We start from the raw sequence: 17,500 nt of genomic DNA, 5'->3' as shown, positions 1-17,500 counted from the left end.
TGTGTGTGTGTGTGTGTGTGTGTGTGTGTGTGTGCGCGTGTGTGTGCCTGCGTGCGTGTGTGTGTGTGCCTGTGTGTGTGCCAGATCTTCACCAGAATCCTGCGTAGCCTGAACCTTCCGGTGGGGGTCAGTCAGATGGTGGCCCCTCGCTACCTGACCAACTCTTACGACATCGGACATCTGGTGCTGTGGATCACGGCTCTCCTGGTACGCCTGCTTTTCTGCTCAAAAAGCTGCATTAATGGAAAGAAATTGCACATTCTTTTCCCCCTCGTTTGAAGCTCTGAGTGCATACTTAATGGAAGTACAGTGTTATACGTGTGGTTTTTGGATCCAGATAGTTGCTTTTAATTGGATGCTTAATCCTCTCTGACTCATTCCCTCCCCCTGCAGGGTGGGCCAGGAAACCCCGCGCAGAAGGAGCTGAGCTGTCTGTTCAACAGCATCGCCTCCTTCTACCATCCGTCCAACCACGGCCGCTGGCAGGTAACCAACCAACCTACTCAGACGCATGCACGCACGCATGCACGCACGCACGCACGCACGCACGCACGCACGCACGCACGCACGCATGCACGCACGCACACACGCACACACACACACGCACACACGCACACACGCACGCACAATTACAAGCCAAAAATAAATAAATACACGTGTGAAATCAATTCTGCATAATGAGTACTTTCAAGTTTCAATGTACATTTTGACACCATTACTTTCGCGCTTTTAATCAAGTACATTTTGAATTTGCAGTATTGAGTATTTCTACATTTCAGTATTGATACTTTCACCACTGTGTGATATAGTCAGACAAACAAGGTGTACAACGCACGCGCACACGCGCACGCACACACACACACACACACACACACACACACACACACACACACACACACACACACACACAGTGTTCACTCAGAGTGAACAACCTTTCAGCTGGTTGCCGGTGTGATTTATATGTTGCCATTCAGAGCCTCTCTCTCTCTCTCTCTGTCTCTCTCTCTGTCTCTCTCTCTCTCTCTCTCTCTCTCTCTCTCTCTGTGTACCAGCAGCGTTCTGACATGCTCAGATGAATGCCAGGACGGAGGGAATGCGAATGAATGACGCAACAACAACCTCAGGGTTTCTGAGCCCTGAATGACTGTTTGTTGATGTCATCTTTATGTTGCCCACGCAGTCCAAACAGTCCACATTGTTTTCTTAAAGATTCTTCTGTCAATTTACTTCTCTCGATGAACTGAAGAGACTAATCATATACATTTATATACTGCGTATACATACAGTACACATACTGTACACGAATCGACCTGCAAAATCGATTAGTCTAATTGGCTACCCTTTTTTTATACAACTGTGTTTACATTGTGAATAGCTGAGCTTGCACATCTGCTATTTTTCACCAAAAAAGAGAAAAATAACCATTTCTGAGACATTTCTTGATGAGGGTCCGGAGGGACCGGAACATCTGTCAGTTTGAATAAACACCGACGCTGCTGAGCACGAGCAGTGTGCAAGGATTTGCGTTCATCAAACATTTTCATGATTGCTTCAGCTGTCACCACACCGCACATGTACACGTGTATCTGAACAAAGATCAAATCGGTTTTGAAGGGGGAAGTGTATTCTAAGGACATATTATGTCCTTAGTTAACACAGTCCTTGATCAACGTTTGCCTGTTATCTCTCCTTTGGTACCAACATCGATACTGCATGGAATTGTGGACAAAATCTTATCCAACGATAACAAAATATTCTTTCGTTTTTTGGGTCTGCGAGGCTAAATGTCATCGAATGGTGGTCTTCCATGGCTCAAATGCCCAATAAATAATAATTTGGACGGGTCCATTTGGTTCCAATTGTACACTCTGGGACAGTTCTGGGCCCAGAGGATGAAAAGGTTTTAAAAGCACTGGATTAACTGGATGAATTGTTCGCTCCCCTCTAGGCGAAGCTGATGCGCGTGCTCCAGCGTCTCCCCGCCAGCGTGGTGCGGCGCGTGCACCGCGAGCGTCACGCTCCCCCCTGCTGGCTGGTGCCTGTACCAGAGGACCAGAGGCTGACCGATGCCCACCTCCAGGAGTTCAGCCAAAGCCTCATGGGCGCCGCCCTACTGGCCATGTTCAGGTAGGCTATACTAAACCCTATAGTCTCGCGTAGCCAGACAACTATTCCACAATCTCCGAATGCTATATAGAGTCTGGAACTACACCTCAGGAAGCTGGCATTTCCGTTCATATATTTAAAAATATCTTTACATTTTATTATTTTATTTCCTTTTCTGCATGCTAAGCATATAGCTTAGGTGATTTCTATTTATATTAGGATAACTTTGCGTGGCTGTAAAGACGAAACGGAAGTGGGGAGGAGGCTCCACTTCCGCTTTATCGCTTATTACTCATGATAGAGCTTCCGTTGCTCCAGACGGAAGCATTTGACAATTGCAAGAGGTAGCAGTCTGGCAACGCGAGACTACCTAAACCCTAACATTTAACTATGCCTATAAACCTAACATCAAAATCCTGTCCACCTGGGCGAAACACTGGGAAAAGAGACACAGTTGTTGACCTCATCGAGTGTGCGTCTGTGTGTGGGGGCGACGTGCGAGAAAAAATATAAAGGCTTGGGTTATGAAACAACACGGAATCGTCTGGCTGAACTTGTTTTTCCCCTATTACAAGTCGGTTTTGTGTGGAGAGCGAACGAAAACATCACTCATTGGAGCACTGAAAAAAGTTGAAGCCAGCTCAGCTTATAGTTTTTTGTAGCTTTTGTTTCGCAGTGACAAGTGTCTTCACGTCGTATCTTTGTAATGTCGCTGACATCTGTTTAAAATGTAGCCTATAGTCGCTTTGCCTCTGCTAATGTCAACACGGCATATGAGTGACATTTTGACATGACTGGCAGGCATCAAATATTATATCCGACAGTAAAAAACTAAATACTCAGAGTCAGCTGCGATATTAACGTGTGTAATTTATGTTGTTGGACAAACGGTGAAACTCTCTGGCTTATCTGTTGACCAGAAGCATTATTATTTACTGTGGTGAATAAATCAAACCTGTGGCAGTTAATTTGGTCAGTCCGCAAAAATGATGTCATGACAGGAAAAAAATAAAGAAACATAAAACATATACTGCACATGTAACTACATAACAACTTAAAATTTAAATTGTTGTTCCATGGATATAAAATTGTGTGAGATATCCATGAATTTCAGTTCTTTATTTTATTTTATATTTGTTATGGAGGGACAGACAGTAGGCTGACAGGAAATGTGGGAGATAGATGGGGGGGGAAGACATGCTGTAAAGGCCGACGGGATCGGGAGTCGAACCCGCGGCACACTGCCAGACTGGATTACCAGCCAAGGTGCCTGGACCGCTGAGCCACGGTCATGAATTTCAGTTCTATGGAGCGCCAAAGTCCTGACGTCACTCGCTCATCCCCTGGACTTCTCTATGGAGAATGACATGGGGTCATCTTAAAATCGTCTCATAATAAGCATTGTGGTCCAAAAATAAACAAAGTGTCTCAGCGATATTGTCGGGGAGGTGTCTCTGTATCGTTTAAGACAGAGGTTCCACTGGTACTAGTAGTACCACTAGTGGTACTTGAGCGCCCCTCTTTCATACTTTATATGTTTATTTGGACAGGACGATGCATATTAATGGACGTCACATGGACGTAAAGACACCTGATATAGCACAGTTGCTAATTTTCATCCGCAGTCCTCACAAGAAACACAAAACGGAAAAACAGACAGTCAAACAGTGGAATACATTTACATGACATTACATAGGGAACACAGCATAAAAAAGAAATACACCTAAAATAATCATAATAAATGGTTGCAGCTTTGGTTTTCAAGCAACCATTTTTTTCAGATTGTATATCTGGTGGTACACAGCGCCCAAAAAGGAGAAAAAAAGACTAAAGTGGAATGAAATATTTATATTACTACAGGTTTACTATTGGCTGAAATAAGCATGACAGCACACCTACTGTAGCCGTTTAATAGAGTATTTGAGAACAGAATAATCACATTAGAAATATAATCAGTTGTGCTGATTTGTGATTAGTTGTGCTGATTTGTCAGAGCAGCAGCATTATTGAATTAGGAATGCAACAAAAAGTGCAGGTATATACGCTCCTGTATCAGTTATGAAGTTATACTTCAGTATAAATAGGTTGGGAACCAATGGTTTAAGACAGTCAGTCATTCATATTTGATACAGTCTGTTTCTAGTGAAAATGTAACTTATTTGGGAGCAGTAACATTAACGTTTTCTCGCAGTCATATTATTTTATTTGAACAGTTCTTATGTGAGGTGATCTAAAATCCCCCTATGGGCATTACAATGCAAATAAATAGTGCATGAACCCGTGGACTTATAGCGGCCTCTACCGATATTGACGTCAGACTTCGTGGCTCTATTCCGAGAGAAAACATTGGACATAGAATCGACGATCCCCACCGTGTGTGTGTGTGTGTGTGTGTGTGTGTGTGTGTGTGTGTGTGTGTGTGTGTGTAGGGTCCTTAATTAATTAATCAATCTTTAAGAGTGGCCTCTCATTAACATTCATGGCGTCAACTCTACTAAGTACACACAAGTCACAGAGAAATAAATCGTTTTTATTTCAGTTAATTCAGAGGCATAATAATGCCATGATTTATACTTCCAACTGTGTGCCTTGCGTTGTTTTTAGTCGTGTCGGGTGGCAAAAATAGCCGCTGCGATGTGTTTTGCGAGCTTGTAGATCGGCTATTTTCCGGGCACACGACATGATACGCGTCAACCAAAATGTCAACGTAAATGACACAGAGCCCGCGTCACATCCCCCCCTACCAGCCAGTGACAACCCCTAGGATACGCACCATATTATGCACGCTGCTGTCTCACAAGATCAATGTGTGTAATGGCAGACAGGCCTTCCAGTGCATGAACTGAGCACACTCAGCCATGACACTAGTGGCCTTAATCTGAGAGAGAATGACGGCTAATCTGGTGATTACCGGTTGGTCTGGTCTTTTTTTAAATGCGTCATTGTTCATGTGCCTGTGATTTTTTGCCGCCCTCTTGTGGTCACGTGCAGCAAGACGGGCAGCATGGACGCAGCCTATGCTCTGCAGAACCTGGCCCTGCTCACTCCCGAGCTCACCATCCCACCTGTGCTGGAGAAGTGAGTAGCGTGTGTGTGTGTGTGTGTGTGTGTGTGTGTGTGTGTGTCAGTACAGTAAGTAATGTAGATAGCATTCATTCCATATACAGTAGTGTAAATGGTAGCCCTTTTTACTTAAAAACTTAAAGAACAAGAATTGATTAAATCAATGAATTACCAGCTGCATCATTATTATCTGCGGGGGTCCGCTACAACTGTGTCCCCTGTGTCCGTTTCAGCGCAGTAGTTTAGGTGGGAACCAAAATGATCTAAGGCGGAACTATTGTGTTCTGACTGAGTCGTTCGTTTCCGCCCAGACATATTTGTGGTGCGCGCACATACATCAGCCAATGAGAAAACCAGCTGGACTAGACTCAAGCCAGCGTAATCTAGTAAGAGAGTAATGACACTCCCGTCGACTCACATTGTAACAATGGAATGCAGGAAGTGCTCATTCTATCTCAATGGGATAGTTCCAGCCATAAGAGCAATGTTAGGAACTATCGTCCATAGGCACCCACTTTGCGGCGAGATCAAAGCGTGTCACCACTCTCTTACTATTATTACTCTGACTCAAGCCCCCATGAGGCTCTCCAGCGTTGAAGCACTCGGCCCTAGTGGTTGGAGCGGGTAAAAAAAATAAGGACAGAGACTAGTGACGCATGTGTGTGTGTATGTGTGCATGTGCGTGCGTGCGCGTGCACTACAGGATGTACGCGGCCATGGAGACGTTGACGGAGCCCCACACGCTCACGGCCACGCTGAGCTGTATGATCGGCATGGCGCGCAGCCTGGTGTCGTCCCCCGAGGGCCGGCTGCACGTCCTGCCCCTGCTGATGGGCGCGCTGCCAGGGGTGGACCCCAACGACTTCAGCAAGTGCATGGTGGGTAATGGGCCGCCCGGCCTCCTTTATCAATGGGATGAAATGCGTCGTTAATTCTTCAGAAGGGCCTCTCTCCTCTCCTCTCCTCTCCTCTCCTCTCCTCTCCTCTCCTCTCCTCTCCTCTCCTCTCCTCTCCTCTCCTCTCCTCTCCTCTCCTCTCCTCTCCCCTCCCCTCCCCTTCCCTTCCCTCCTCTCCTCTCCCCTCCCCTCCTCTCCTCTCCCCTCCCCTCAACCCCTCCTTTCCTCTCCTCTCCCTCTCCTCTCCTTGTTTTATTGTGTCCCATAAACAAGTGAAGCGGAACCCTCCATTTGCAAGCCAATCTGTTCCCCGTTCATGCTTGAACAGAGAAGTGGATGTTAGATTCTATTTTCGGGCCCTGCTGGTTCTGTTGGGTCCAGCCATGACAGACTAAACCAATCCGTCCCACCGCCAAGTAATTGAATCCGGGTTTTTTTTTTAAAAATACTGTAGTTCTTTCGACACTCTGTTCTGCTGCTGGCTAATTATCTGGGAGTAGGATAATTAATCTGAGAGGTGGTGCCGCGTGGTTGAACCGATAGTTTGTATTAAATACGTTTCTGTGTGCACACGTGCGTGTGTGTGTGTGTGTGTGTGTGTGTGTGTGTGTGTGTGTTTACTGTGTGTGTGTCTCTGTCCAGATAACGTTCCAGTTTATTGCTACGTTCACCACCCTGGTGCCTTTAGTGGACTGTTCTGCTGCCCCGTCGCAACAGTCTGACCTCACACAGGTACACACACATGGTCATTCTGTTCTCCTACCCCGCCCCAACACCTCACACAGGTACACACACATGGTCATACCGCCCCAACACCTCACACAGGTACACACACATGGTCATACCGCCCCAACACCTCACACAGGTACACACACATGGTCACACCACCCCAACACCTCACACAGGTACACACACATGGTCATACCACCCCAACACCTCACACAGGTACACACACATGGTCATACCATCCCAACACCTCACACAGGTACACACACGTGGTCATACCGCCCCAACACCTCACACAGGTATACACACACATGGTCATACCACCCCAACACCTCACACATGGTACACACACATGGTCACACCGCCCCAACACCTCACACATGGTACACACACATGGTCATACCGCCCCAACACCTCACACAGGTACACACACATGGTCACACCACCCCAACACCTCACACATGGTACACACACATGGTCATACTGTTCTCCTGCCCATACCGCCCCAACACCTCACACAGGTACACACACATGGTCATACCGCCCCAACACCTCACACAGGTATACACACATGGTCATACCGCCCCAACACCTCACACAGGTACACACACATGGTCATACCGCCCCAACACCTCACACAGGTACACACACATGGTCATACCACCCCAACACCTCACACATGGTACACACACATGGTCATACTGCCCCAACACCTCACACAGGTACTACACACATGGTCATACCGCTCCAACACCTCACACAGGTACAGTACACACACATGGTCATACTGTTCTCCTGCCCATACCTCCTGCCCATACCGCCCCAACACCTCTCACAGGTACACACATGGACATAGGAACATCGCCATACACTGATGAAAGGAATAGTTCAGTTTCTATCGATTACACCCCCCACGAAGCCTTGATGGTGATCATTATTTTGTTCCTCCTAAGCCAATAGTTTGATGACCAGCGGACTCTCCGGTAGGAAGACTCTAAAAGAGTCTCAATGGAGTCTCGTCTCCTGCTGACCGGCCAGCTGGTCATCCAGTCATTGGCTCAGGAATGTGACAAAAACGAAACAATCTCCATGAATTCAAAGCTTCACGGGGTGTGTAATAATAGAAAATAAGTATTGTTTAAATGTGATTCAGTGTTAGCCTGTTATTTAGACATATTATGCTAGGTTCATTGTTTATATGGTATCCTATAGTTTCAATGTAGAGATTAATATTATATTGACAGTATGTTGTTTAGACTAGAGATTATTATATTGACAGTATGTTGTTTAGAGTAGACTGATGTTAGGTAACTGAAAGTATCATTGACCCGTTTTTCAACTTTTGCTACAAATACATAAAAATGAACTAAAAAAGAAAACAAAATGTACACATACACAACAAAAAAAAAGAGAAAACGACAGCATATTAATTATTCTTTTCTCTCACCTTCTCAGATTGAGAAGGATTTGTGTTATGCTTCAGCACAGTTTGAAGACTTCGTCCTTCAGTTTCTAGACAGGTAATGCACTAGATGTTCTTTTCTCTTTTCTCTCCGTTCTTAGCTCGCTTAGTTATGATTCTTGATGACTATTTCTATGTATTGGATGTATCCCCATGTGTTGTTCTTGCTTACTGAAAGTCGCTCTGGATTAGGAGCGTCTGCTAAATGCCCTAAATTGTAAATTGTAACGGTAAAGTAAAACATTTTAAACGTGGCGTCTGAAAAGCTAGCGTGGCCTTCTTGTGGGCTTTAAACTCTAGAGCACATCACTCAGAATAGAGTGACGGTGGCATGTTTTAAACTCTAGCCCACATCACTCAGAATAGAGTGACGGTGGTATGTTTTAAACTCTAGACCACATCACTCAGAATAGAGTGACGGTGGTATGTTTTAAACTCTAGACCACATCACTCTGAATAGAGTGATGGTAATATGTTTTTGTAAATATTGAGCTCGTTCTCGGCGACAACATAGTGAACCAACACCAGGATGGATAGAAGGAACGTCGGGGCCCAAATACATTACAAGGACAAGGGGAAATGTCGTGAACAAACACGGCTGTGCTTAGATACTTTGTTGAACGTTATGTCTCTGCGCCCTGTGCGCCGTGCAGCCGAGATCCAAGCCATTCTACGTATTTTTGTAAACTCGTCAATCTGGGTTCCTTGATGCTGTCTCCATGCTGGAAAGCTGAAAATCGAATTCCGTCTTCTGGCTCATTCCCTCGACGTGACCTGCTGTGGCACGTATTTACTGAGCAAGTCTGCAGCATTGTGAGGTCAGTTTAAAAAAAGAACGTATACAAGCACACCAAGATCGTCGCTCAATGTAAACAAACCAGACAAGCCAACAAGCATAGCGGCCGCTACCACGTGACACATAATTATGTTGACGCCTCCTCAAGGAGATTTTGGTACGCTCTATAGGGTCTTGGGTTTTGTGTCCTGACTGTCCTCTATTTATTAAGATCTGATTCATGTTTTATCTTTGTGTGTGTGTGTGTGTGTGTGTGTGTGTGTGTGTGTGTGTGTGTGTGTGTGTGTGTGTGTGTGTGTGTGTGTGTGTGCGTGTGTGTGTGTGTGTGTCTCCCAGGTGTTTCGCCCTGATAGACAGCAACACGCTGCTGCAGACCAGAGGCGAGACGGAGACGGACACCCAGACCCACCTGGAGAGCCTGGTGGAGCTGGGCCTGTCCTCCACCGTCAGCACCATCCTGACCCAGTGCTCCACTGACATCTACCAGGTATATATATACCACACTTGAGGCAAGTAAATTGACCCTACGGGAGCCAACCCAGGGCAAAGCCAGGAGGGGAAAGAAGCGTACCACCTGTAGACGTCCTGCGGCGCGACAGCTTGGCTGACAACACTGCAGAGCTCAAGAACCTGATGTTGGATAGGAATTTGTGGAAGGCGGCGATCCAGGAATCCCGAGTTGGTGTTGGCTAGACCTCACTCTCGCAGCAACTAATACCACACACACATCGTCGGCACCATCCTCACACAGTGCTCCACCAACAAACTTTTAAGGCCATCTCTGGTCTGGCCCCATCTTATATCTCCCGATTTACTCGAGCCATTTGTCCCACAGCGTACTCTGAGGTCCCCTGGATAAGGTGCTCCTCGAAATCCCAACATCCAGGCTGAAAAACGAAAGGCAATCGTTTCAAATCCCTCCTGGAAACCCTTTTTTATAACGTTGCTTTTATCCCTGAACTGTCTACTTTTCCTATCTTAAATGCATTTTTTTTTTCATTTTATCCTGTATCATTACTTATTGTTGTTTACTACATATTGTTTTTCATGTTGTGAATTGTTTATATTCTCTGTGAAGCACTTTTTAACTACCAGCGCACGCACACACGCGCGCACACAGTCGGGTGTAAAAGAAAAACTTTCCTTTTTTATTTATTTAAAAACGATACAAAACATACTGAAAATAGCCGATCTACCAGCGCACAACAACTTACGATGTGAGGTGTCGTGAGCTTGTACATCTGCTATTTTCACTACTTTAGTGCGGCACTCTTGTATGATGAAGTAGGGCATTCATTTAAGAAAATACATAAAAGGTTAAAATATGGAGATATGGAGAGTTTTCTGGCTGACAAGATTCTTTCACACGCATTAATTGATTTTTATTTTTTAATAACTAATTATCATTAAAGGGATAACAAGATGGATCGTCCTAAAAAAAACAATTTACAGAATAATGTCAAGAGTTCAATCATTACTTATTTCATTGAATTTCTTTCCCTTATGTTATTGTTTATTATTTTTTATTACAGGCGACAGCGATTAATTTAAAACTAGCTGCCTCTGAGATTGCTAGCAGCTCATTTTGGATGTGTTGTTCCTGGGCAGGTAGACAAAAGAATAAAATAAATACACACAGAACATTAGCCCTTTTTCCATCAGTAAAATCTAGTCTTTTTGGATTCAGTTCTGAACCAGTGTTGTTTTCGTCGACTAAAACTAAGACGAAAAATGTTCGTTGACTACCTTTTTCCACTGACGAAAACTAAATGGAAACAAAATGAAAACTAAGCTATGATGACTAAAACTAAGACTAAATATACTGACAATTTCGTCAACAAATAAAAACTAGAATAAAATGTTAGGAAGGGACTAGTGGACAAGAGATCCAGTATAAGTCATTTTACAATTACTGTAGTTGCATGCTGAGAATAGCCGATCTACAAGCTCAAACAAACGCGTCGCACTTCAGCGTAATGCCGTCATCACGACGGCATCAAGCCTTGCCTGTAGATTTTGTCGACTAAAATCTTATGATATTTAGTCGACTAAAACTAGACTAACACTAAAACATTCCAGGTGACTAAATTGTGACAACTATTCAAGAGACTGTAACTAAAACTGAAATCAAAATTTGCTGTCAAAAACAACACTGGTTCTGAATCCCATTAATTTCCGGTGGAAACAGGTCTGTCTGTAGCCTATCAGCTTTGGGAAATGAACGTTGGCCTTGGGTTTCTGTTCTTCATGTGAGGACATTGATGCAAGACGAAACACGGACGGCACTGCAGTGTCTCGCACCACGATTTGAATGTGTTTTTAAACCGTGTTCTCTTTTCCCATCAACAGGTGGCGCTACAGAAGGTGTATCGTTTTGCCACCTCCAACATCTTCGAGCCCTGTGTGTCTGGCAGGATGGTGGCAGACATGTGCAGAGCCGCGGCAAAGGTGTGTGTGTGCGTGTGTGCGCGTGTGTGTGTGTGTGTGCGTGTGTGAGTCTGGCTGTGTTATGGATCCTCTTTGATGTGGGGTCACTGGACATCTTTAAAAGGGTCTTCTGTGAACTGTCCCTAAAATGGATCCTGAAACCTTAATTCCAATCGCACATCAGCCGATGTGGAAAATTACATTTGACCTCCTGTGTCTGGGACGTATCCCTCGCATCCTCCCGGGCTTCCATGCTGTGGTTCTGTGTCCTTTTATGTTGCGTACTCACTACTTTCAATTCTCAACTTTTTCAATTTGGGGGTCCTTTCACATTGATTTACTTAGTTAGGTAAAGATTTATGTTATAAAAAAGTATATATAAAATAAAAGAAGCGTTTGTCAATCTGCTATTGCTGAAAGTTGCGAATGTTTTCCCCAACAATACGGATGCTGGGGGGGGGGGGGGGTTCAGTGGTGTTTGTTCTTTATATTCTTTGTTTCATCATTTTTGCATGTGAGTCACTCCATACTAATGTTGATCATTTCTTTTGCGTGCGTGTGTGTGTGTGTGTGTGTGTGCGCTTGCAGTGTCATCCCGCTGAATCTCTTCGCCTGTTCGTACCTCACTGCTGCAGCATCATATCCAGCATTACAGACAGTCAGTACCTCACTCTGTGTGTGTTTGTTTCATATCCATCATCACAGACAGTCAGTACCTCACTCTGTGTGTGTTTGTTTCATATCCAGAATTACAGACAGTCAGTACCTCACTCTGTGTGTGTTTGTTTCATATCCAGCATCACAGACAGTCAGTACCTCACTCTGTGTGTGTTTGTTTCATATCCAGCATCACAGACAGTCAGTACCTCACTCTGTGTGTGTTTGTTTCATATCCAGCATCACAGACAGTCAGTACCTCACTCTGTGTGTGTTTGTTTCATATCCAGCATTACAGACAGTCAGTACCTCACTCTGTGTGTGTTTGTTTCATATCCAGCATCACAGACAGTCAGTACCTCACTCTGTGTGTGTTTGTTTCATATCCAGCATTACAGACAGTCAGTACCTCACTCTGTGTGTGTTTGTTTCATATCCAGCATCACAGACAGTCAGTACCTCACTCTGTGTGTGTTTGTACAGTATATCATGCTTGTAATATCATGGATCTTTACACATGAAATACTGGTTCGTTTTTTGACCTTCAAAATCTCTTCCAAATCCGTCAACAAGGCCTGCCGTATGCACTGGGAATATATGTGCGTCACATTTCTTTTTTAAAACAATGTTTTATCATACTGTAGGAAAACTATTGGTGGAGAGGTTTGTCTAACCCAGAGTAATATAATAAGAGAGTGGCGACACTATAGCGTTGACTCCCACTGTAACAATGGAATGCGGAAGTGCTCATTCTATCTCAATGGGATAGTTCCAGCCATAGGAGCAATGTTTGGAACTATAGCCCAATAGGCACCCACTTTGCGGCGAGATCTCCTACTCTACACTCTGGTCTAACCCATGTTATGCTTAGCTGTGATTGTACGATAGCAGTTTGGGGAGGGGCTTAGCTATAGGTCAATTACACACCCAATGAAATCTTGGATTTCATGGAGATGTTTATTTTGTTCTTGTCACATTCCTAAACCAATAAATGCCCCTGGTCCCTGGCCAGGTCGGGGATTCCAGATTATGCTGTCGCTATTGAAAAATAGCAGATCTACAAGCTCGTAGCGCGCCACCGAGTGGCGCGCTACGAGCTTGTAGGTCTGCTATTTTTGAAAAGTCGAAGAACGACTGACATAGAAACATAGCTTTTTCAGAAAACTGTCAGGATGTTGAAGACATTTTTAGAATCTGATCTCAGTTTAAAAATGGGTTAAGGCATCGGACCCTTGGCCACTGTGGGAGTATACGTACACCCCAGGCACCTAAGTATACGTACACACCTAAGGCACCTAAGGGGACAGCATGAGCTGGAATCACTCACACAGGCCCCTGCCCGCCTCAGGGGCGCGTAAGTCCCTCTTGACACTAAACATGTCAACTTTTTCGCTCTGACACCTTGTTGTTTCTGGCTGCAGAATTCCTGGTAAGCGACTCGTGGGCCCCAAATTATAGAGTCTGGAAAATGTATGGAATTTCCTGAAATTCCAAACGTGTTAGGAAACCCTAGTGTAAATATTGAAGTGTAAATTGAGGCCGAAAATAGCTTGTTGTTTTCGGGTTCGTGACTATGACACGCAACTAAGCCCTAAGGCCTTATTCATGTTTCATTCCAAGCAGGCAGCCTGCCTGCGGTTCATTGCCATTCAGGCCCACACACACACACACGCACACACGCACGCACGCACGCACGCACACACACGCACGCACGCATGCACACACACACACACACAGATATATCAGCGCGGTGTGAATGTCTTAATGTGGGATGTATTCGAGGCTTCATGCGTCGGATTGGTTCTGCCAGGAGATATACGCTATACGAGTATTTATTTAGAGTTTGCAAATCTGCGACTGTTTGTCTGAAGTGATTGCTTTTGAAAATGTGAACGCAACGTTCCATGATTGGCCCACGCCGCCTTAACGGTTTAACTTCAAACCGCCGCCGCCGCCGGGGGGCGGAAAACCCTCGTATCTCCGTGCTTTTGTAAATCAACGCCCTATACTTCATCACACGAGGGTGTTGCACAAAAGTTGCGAATACGGCCGACACGTCGCATCGGGCGGGAACCCCTTTTGGTGTAAGCATTATGTTATGCTTTAGCTATTGAAAAATAGCTACAAGCTCATAGCGCGCCACCAAGTGCCATTTTTGAAAAATCGAAGAACGACTGACATAGAAACATAGCTTTTTCAGAAAACTGTCAAGATGTAGAAGACCTTTGTAGAATCGTTCCCAGGTCTAAATGGGTTAAAGATTTGATTTTGGCCTTTATTGATATAAGTGAAGATAGACAGGAGAGAAGGGGAGAGACACGCAGCAAATGTCTTCGTGAACGGGACTCGAACGCGCGGCACGCTGTCAGGCCAGAGCCTATATGTGTGGCATGTGCCTGGACCACTAGGCTAGCAGGCCCTGTTTTCACTATTTTAAAAATGTTTTCTAAAAATAATTAGATAAAAATAAGTTTATTTATTGGACATATACCGGGTTTCTGCCCGACGACAAGGGAATCAAAGTCGCCCTTTAGGGACCCGCGCCGTAGATGCAACTCATTTTAATTCCTGACATATAGAGAAGTACGTTTCAGCCCACACATGTAAATTACATATAGAGCGACTCCGTATAACGGTGGCACTCGAAAGCAATCACAGAAAGACGTGCGTTCCGTTAGGGAGACGTTCGGCGTCGAGGGACACCCGGCCGCCCCGGCCCGTCTGTTTGTGTGTTTTTCTTTCTCAGAGTACGTTGATGTGAATCGCGCGTGTGCGTGAGTGCGTCAACGACAACACCACGACGGAATTCCCCGATGCGATGCTGATCTCATCCGCTGCCGCTGACTATGAACACAGGAAGATTGAAAGGAAAAATAATTGAAAGAACATGACTCATTTTAGTCTAATTTAGACACCACGCAACAACACAAAATGCTAATGTGTTTTGGCAAAACTCGAGCCTTGATCAAAGCATGTTTTGTGTGCGCATGTGTGTATGCATGCACGCGTGTGTGCGTGCGTGTGCGTGTGCGTGCGTGCGTGTCTGTGTGTGTGTGCGTGTGTGCGTGTGTGTGCGCGTGTGTGTGTGCGTGTGTGTGTGTGTGTGTGTGTGCGTGTTCCACGTGTGTAGATGAAGAGCTCGTGAGCGAGGAGGAGCTGGATAAGGAGTTATTGTGGAATCTCCAGCTGCTTTCGGAGGTGAGATGAGAAGCAATCAAATTGCATCATCACACACACACACACACACACACACACACGCACACACGCACACACACACACCTCGCATCCCGGCGTTCAAACACTGTCTGTCTCGGTAGGCCGCTATAGCTCACCCCCTGGGGACAGACTGTGCGTGTTTGTTTGTGAAGACACGCCAGATGTTCTAATTTCTTTTAACGTTTTAAGAAAGACAGCAGTCAAATTAACTGAGTATACGTTTCTCTGTGTGTGTGTGTGTGTGCGTGTTTGTGTTATTTAAAGGTGATTCGCGTGGACGGGGAACAGCTGCTGAGGTACCGCGGGGACCTGGAGGGCGTGCTGTGCGCGTGCGTGCGCCTGCGCTGCAAGCGGGCGTACACGCTGGCGTGCAGCCTCCTGGAGCACGCCCTGCGCTCGCTGTCCCTCATCTACCCCACAGACTACCGCAGCACGCCGGGGGGCTTCCACACCGACCTGCCCGTACGGGTACGTGAGACACACCGCACCGCACCGCCGTCTGTGCAAAACCACTAGTAACTGGTGTACTGACCATGGCATTACTGTGCTTAACTGACCACTGACCAGCCAACTGGCCTGACCTGAACCCCACAGAGAATCTAGGTTGTATTGTCAGCAGGAAAGGAAGGTGTGAGACATGAGACTCAACAACCTGTTACCTGTTACCTATCCACTTCTTAAGGCCTCCACAGTCACAGAGCACTTCCACCCTTCACGGTCAACTCCTGCCATCCTCACTCTAGTCCAAGAAGTGGACCTCCAGGTGCGCCTCCAGGTGGTCTCTGGCCTTCCTTATTTCCTTCGTTTCCCTTCTGGTGCCTGCCATGTCAATGCTGTGTTGCAGTCATTGTTGTGGTCCTGTCGTTGTATATGTGTCCAATCATCTTCCATCTACGCAGCTTCACTTCCTCAGTCAGCGGCTTCATCTCAGCTCTTTCTAGCAGCTCTTTAGTGCTGACGTGATCTTGCCAGTGTATATACAGAGTATTCTTCTGAAACACGTTACTGCCTTGTCTCCTTTGTTCATTTTCCCTAACAATTGGTGTACCTTCATTGTTGAGAACTCTACGTCTGCTTTTAACAATTCAGCTGTGATGGAGTCGACTCCCGGTGCCTTGCCGCTCTGTGGTCTTTTAATTGCTTCTTTGACTTCACCTAGTGTTGGTTCGTTTACCGAGATCTCCTTCAATTCTGTCATTGAAATCGCATTCCTCGTCTTCAGTTAGTGGGTTTTCTGGTTCTACTCTGTCTTTGTGAGTCCATATAGTGTCTTCATGTGTTCCAGTACTGCTCGTAACTGCTGTACTCTGTCTGGGTCTCTGGTTGCACCGTGTCTTTGTGAGTCCATATAGTGTCTTCATGTGTTGTTTTCTTGCAGCATCTTCAGCTTCAGAGAGACTCAACAACACAAATGCATTTACGGCTGTTTTCAAAGCAAACCTGGGCTTCCATAACACCTCAACAGTAGCCTGGTTAATAAACCAGACCGAATCAGCCGTTGGCAAAAAAAAGAATTTGCCTGCCGGCGGATTACGGTCTGGACAGTAGCTCTGACCAATTGCGTCAAAGAGAAAATGTTTCAACCCGCCGCCCTGGAAATTAAATCCAAGCTGAGCCTCCCCAGACTAATATCCCGCCGCGGTCCGTGCGATATTAGTCTGGTTTATTAACCAGGCTACCTCAACAGTGCCACAGGCTGATCACCTCCATGCCACCCACGCCCCATTGATGAAATCATGTGTTAAAAAATAGCCCAGAACCAAGTGTTGACTGCATACATTAGTATACTTTTCAGATTGTCGACATTTGTCGTTTAAAAAAAACATTTTTTTTGTGGTCTCGTAAAATTAAAACAAAAAAAGGTTTTAAATAATCAAATACTTTATGCACAATTAATTGAGAATAATATGAAAGTGTCACTTTTTAAAATTATATTACGGAAGAAAATGAACTTTTACACAATATTCAAATTAATTGAGATGGACCTGTATATATATTACTATATATATGATTCCTATTTTTACATACTGTATAATGTGTTAATTATAGGAAACAGCACTAGTGTGGGTGGCTCCTTTCACTTTCACAAATCGCATAATATATATGACTTGCTGGCATAACAAACTTTCTTCAGTCGTGAGATTTTATTTA

General features: G+C 45.2%; 1 protein-coding gene across 1 annotated transcript in view; it reads left to right on the top strand.

Annotated features, from left to right (window-relative positions):
• LOC308332850 (proteasome activator complex subunit 4B-like) overlaps positions 1-17,500 on the top strand; it is an 87,672-nt gene that overhangs the window by 21,872 nt on the left and 48,300 nt on the right. Inside the window, exons 8-19 of the mRNA XM_080788966.1 lie at positions 85-207; positions 394-486; positions 1,949-2,127; positions 5,098-5,184; positions 5,873-6,047; positions 6,708-6,797; positions 8,247-8,311; positions 9,386-9,536; positions 11,399-11,497; positions 12,065-12,134; positions 15,264-15,331; positions 15,614-15,817. Coding sequence (XP_080645092.1) covers positions 85-207; positions 394-486; positions 1,949-2,127; positions 5,098-5,184; positions 5,873-6,047; positions 6,708-6,797; positions 8,247-8,311; positions 9,386-9,536; positions 11,399-11,497; positions 12,065-12,134; positions 15,264-15,331; positions 15,614-15,817 — 1,404 coding nt within the window. The remainder of the gene's footprint in view (positions 1-84; positions 208-393; positions 487-1,948; positions 2,128-5,097; positions 5,185-5,872; positions 6,048-6,707; positions 6,798-8,246; positions 8,312-9,385; positions 9,537-11,398; positions 11,498-12,064; positions 12,135-15,263; positions 15,332-15,613; positions 15,818-17,500) is intronic.

The sequence above is a fragment of the Protomyctophum bolini genome, assembly GCF_963924005.1.
Source record: "Protomyctophum bolini genome assembly, chromosome: 18".
NCBI lineage: Eukaryota > Metazoa > Chordata > Actinopteri > Myctophiformes > Myctophidae > Protomyctophum > Protomyctophum bolini.
This window is presented reverse-complemented; position numbering and strand designations above follow the sequence as displayed.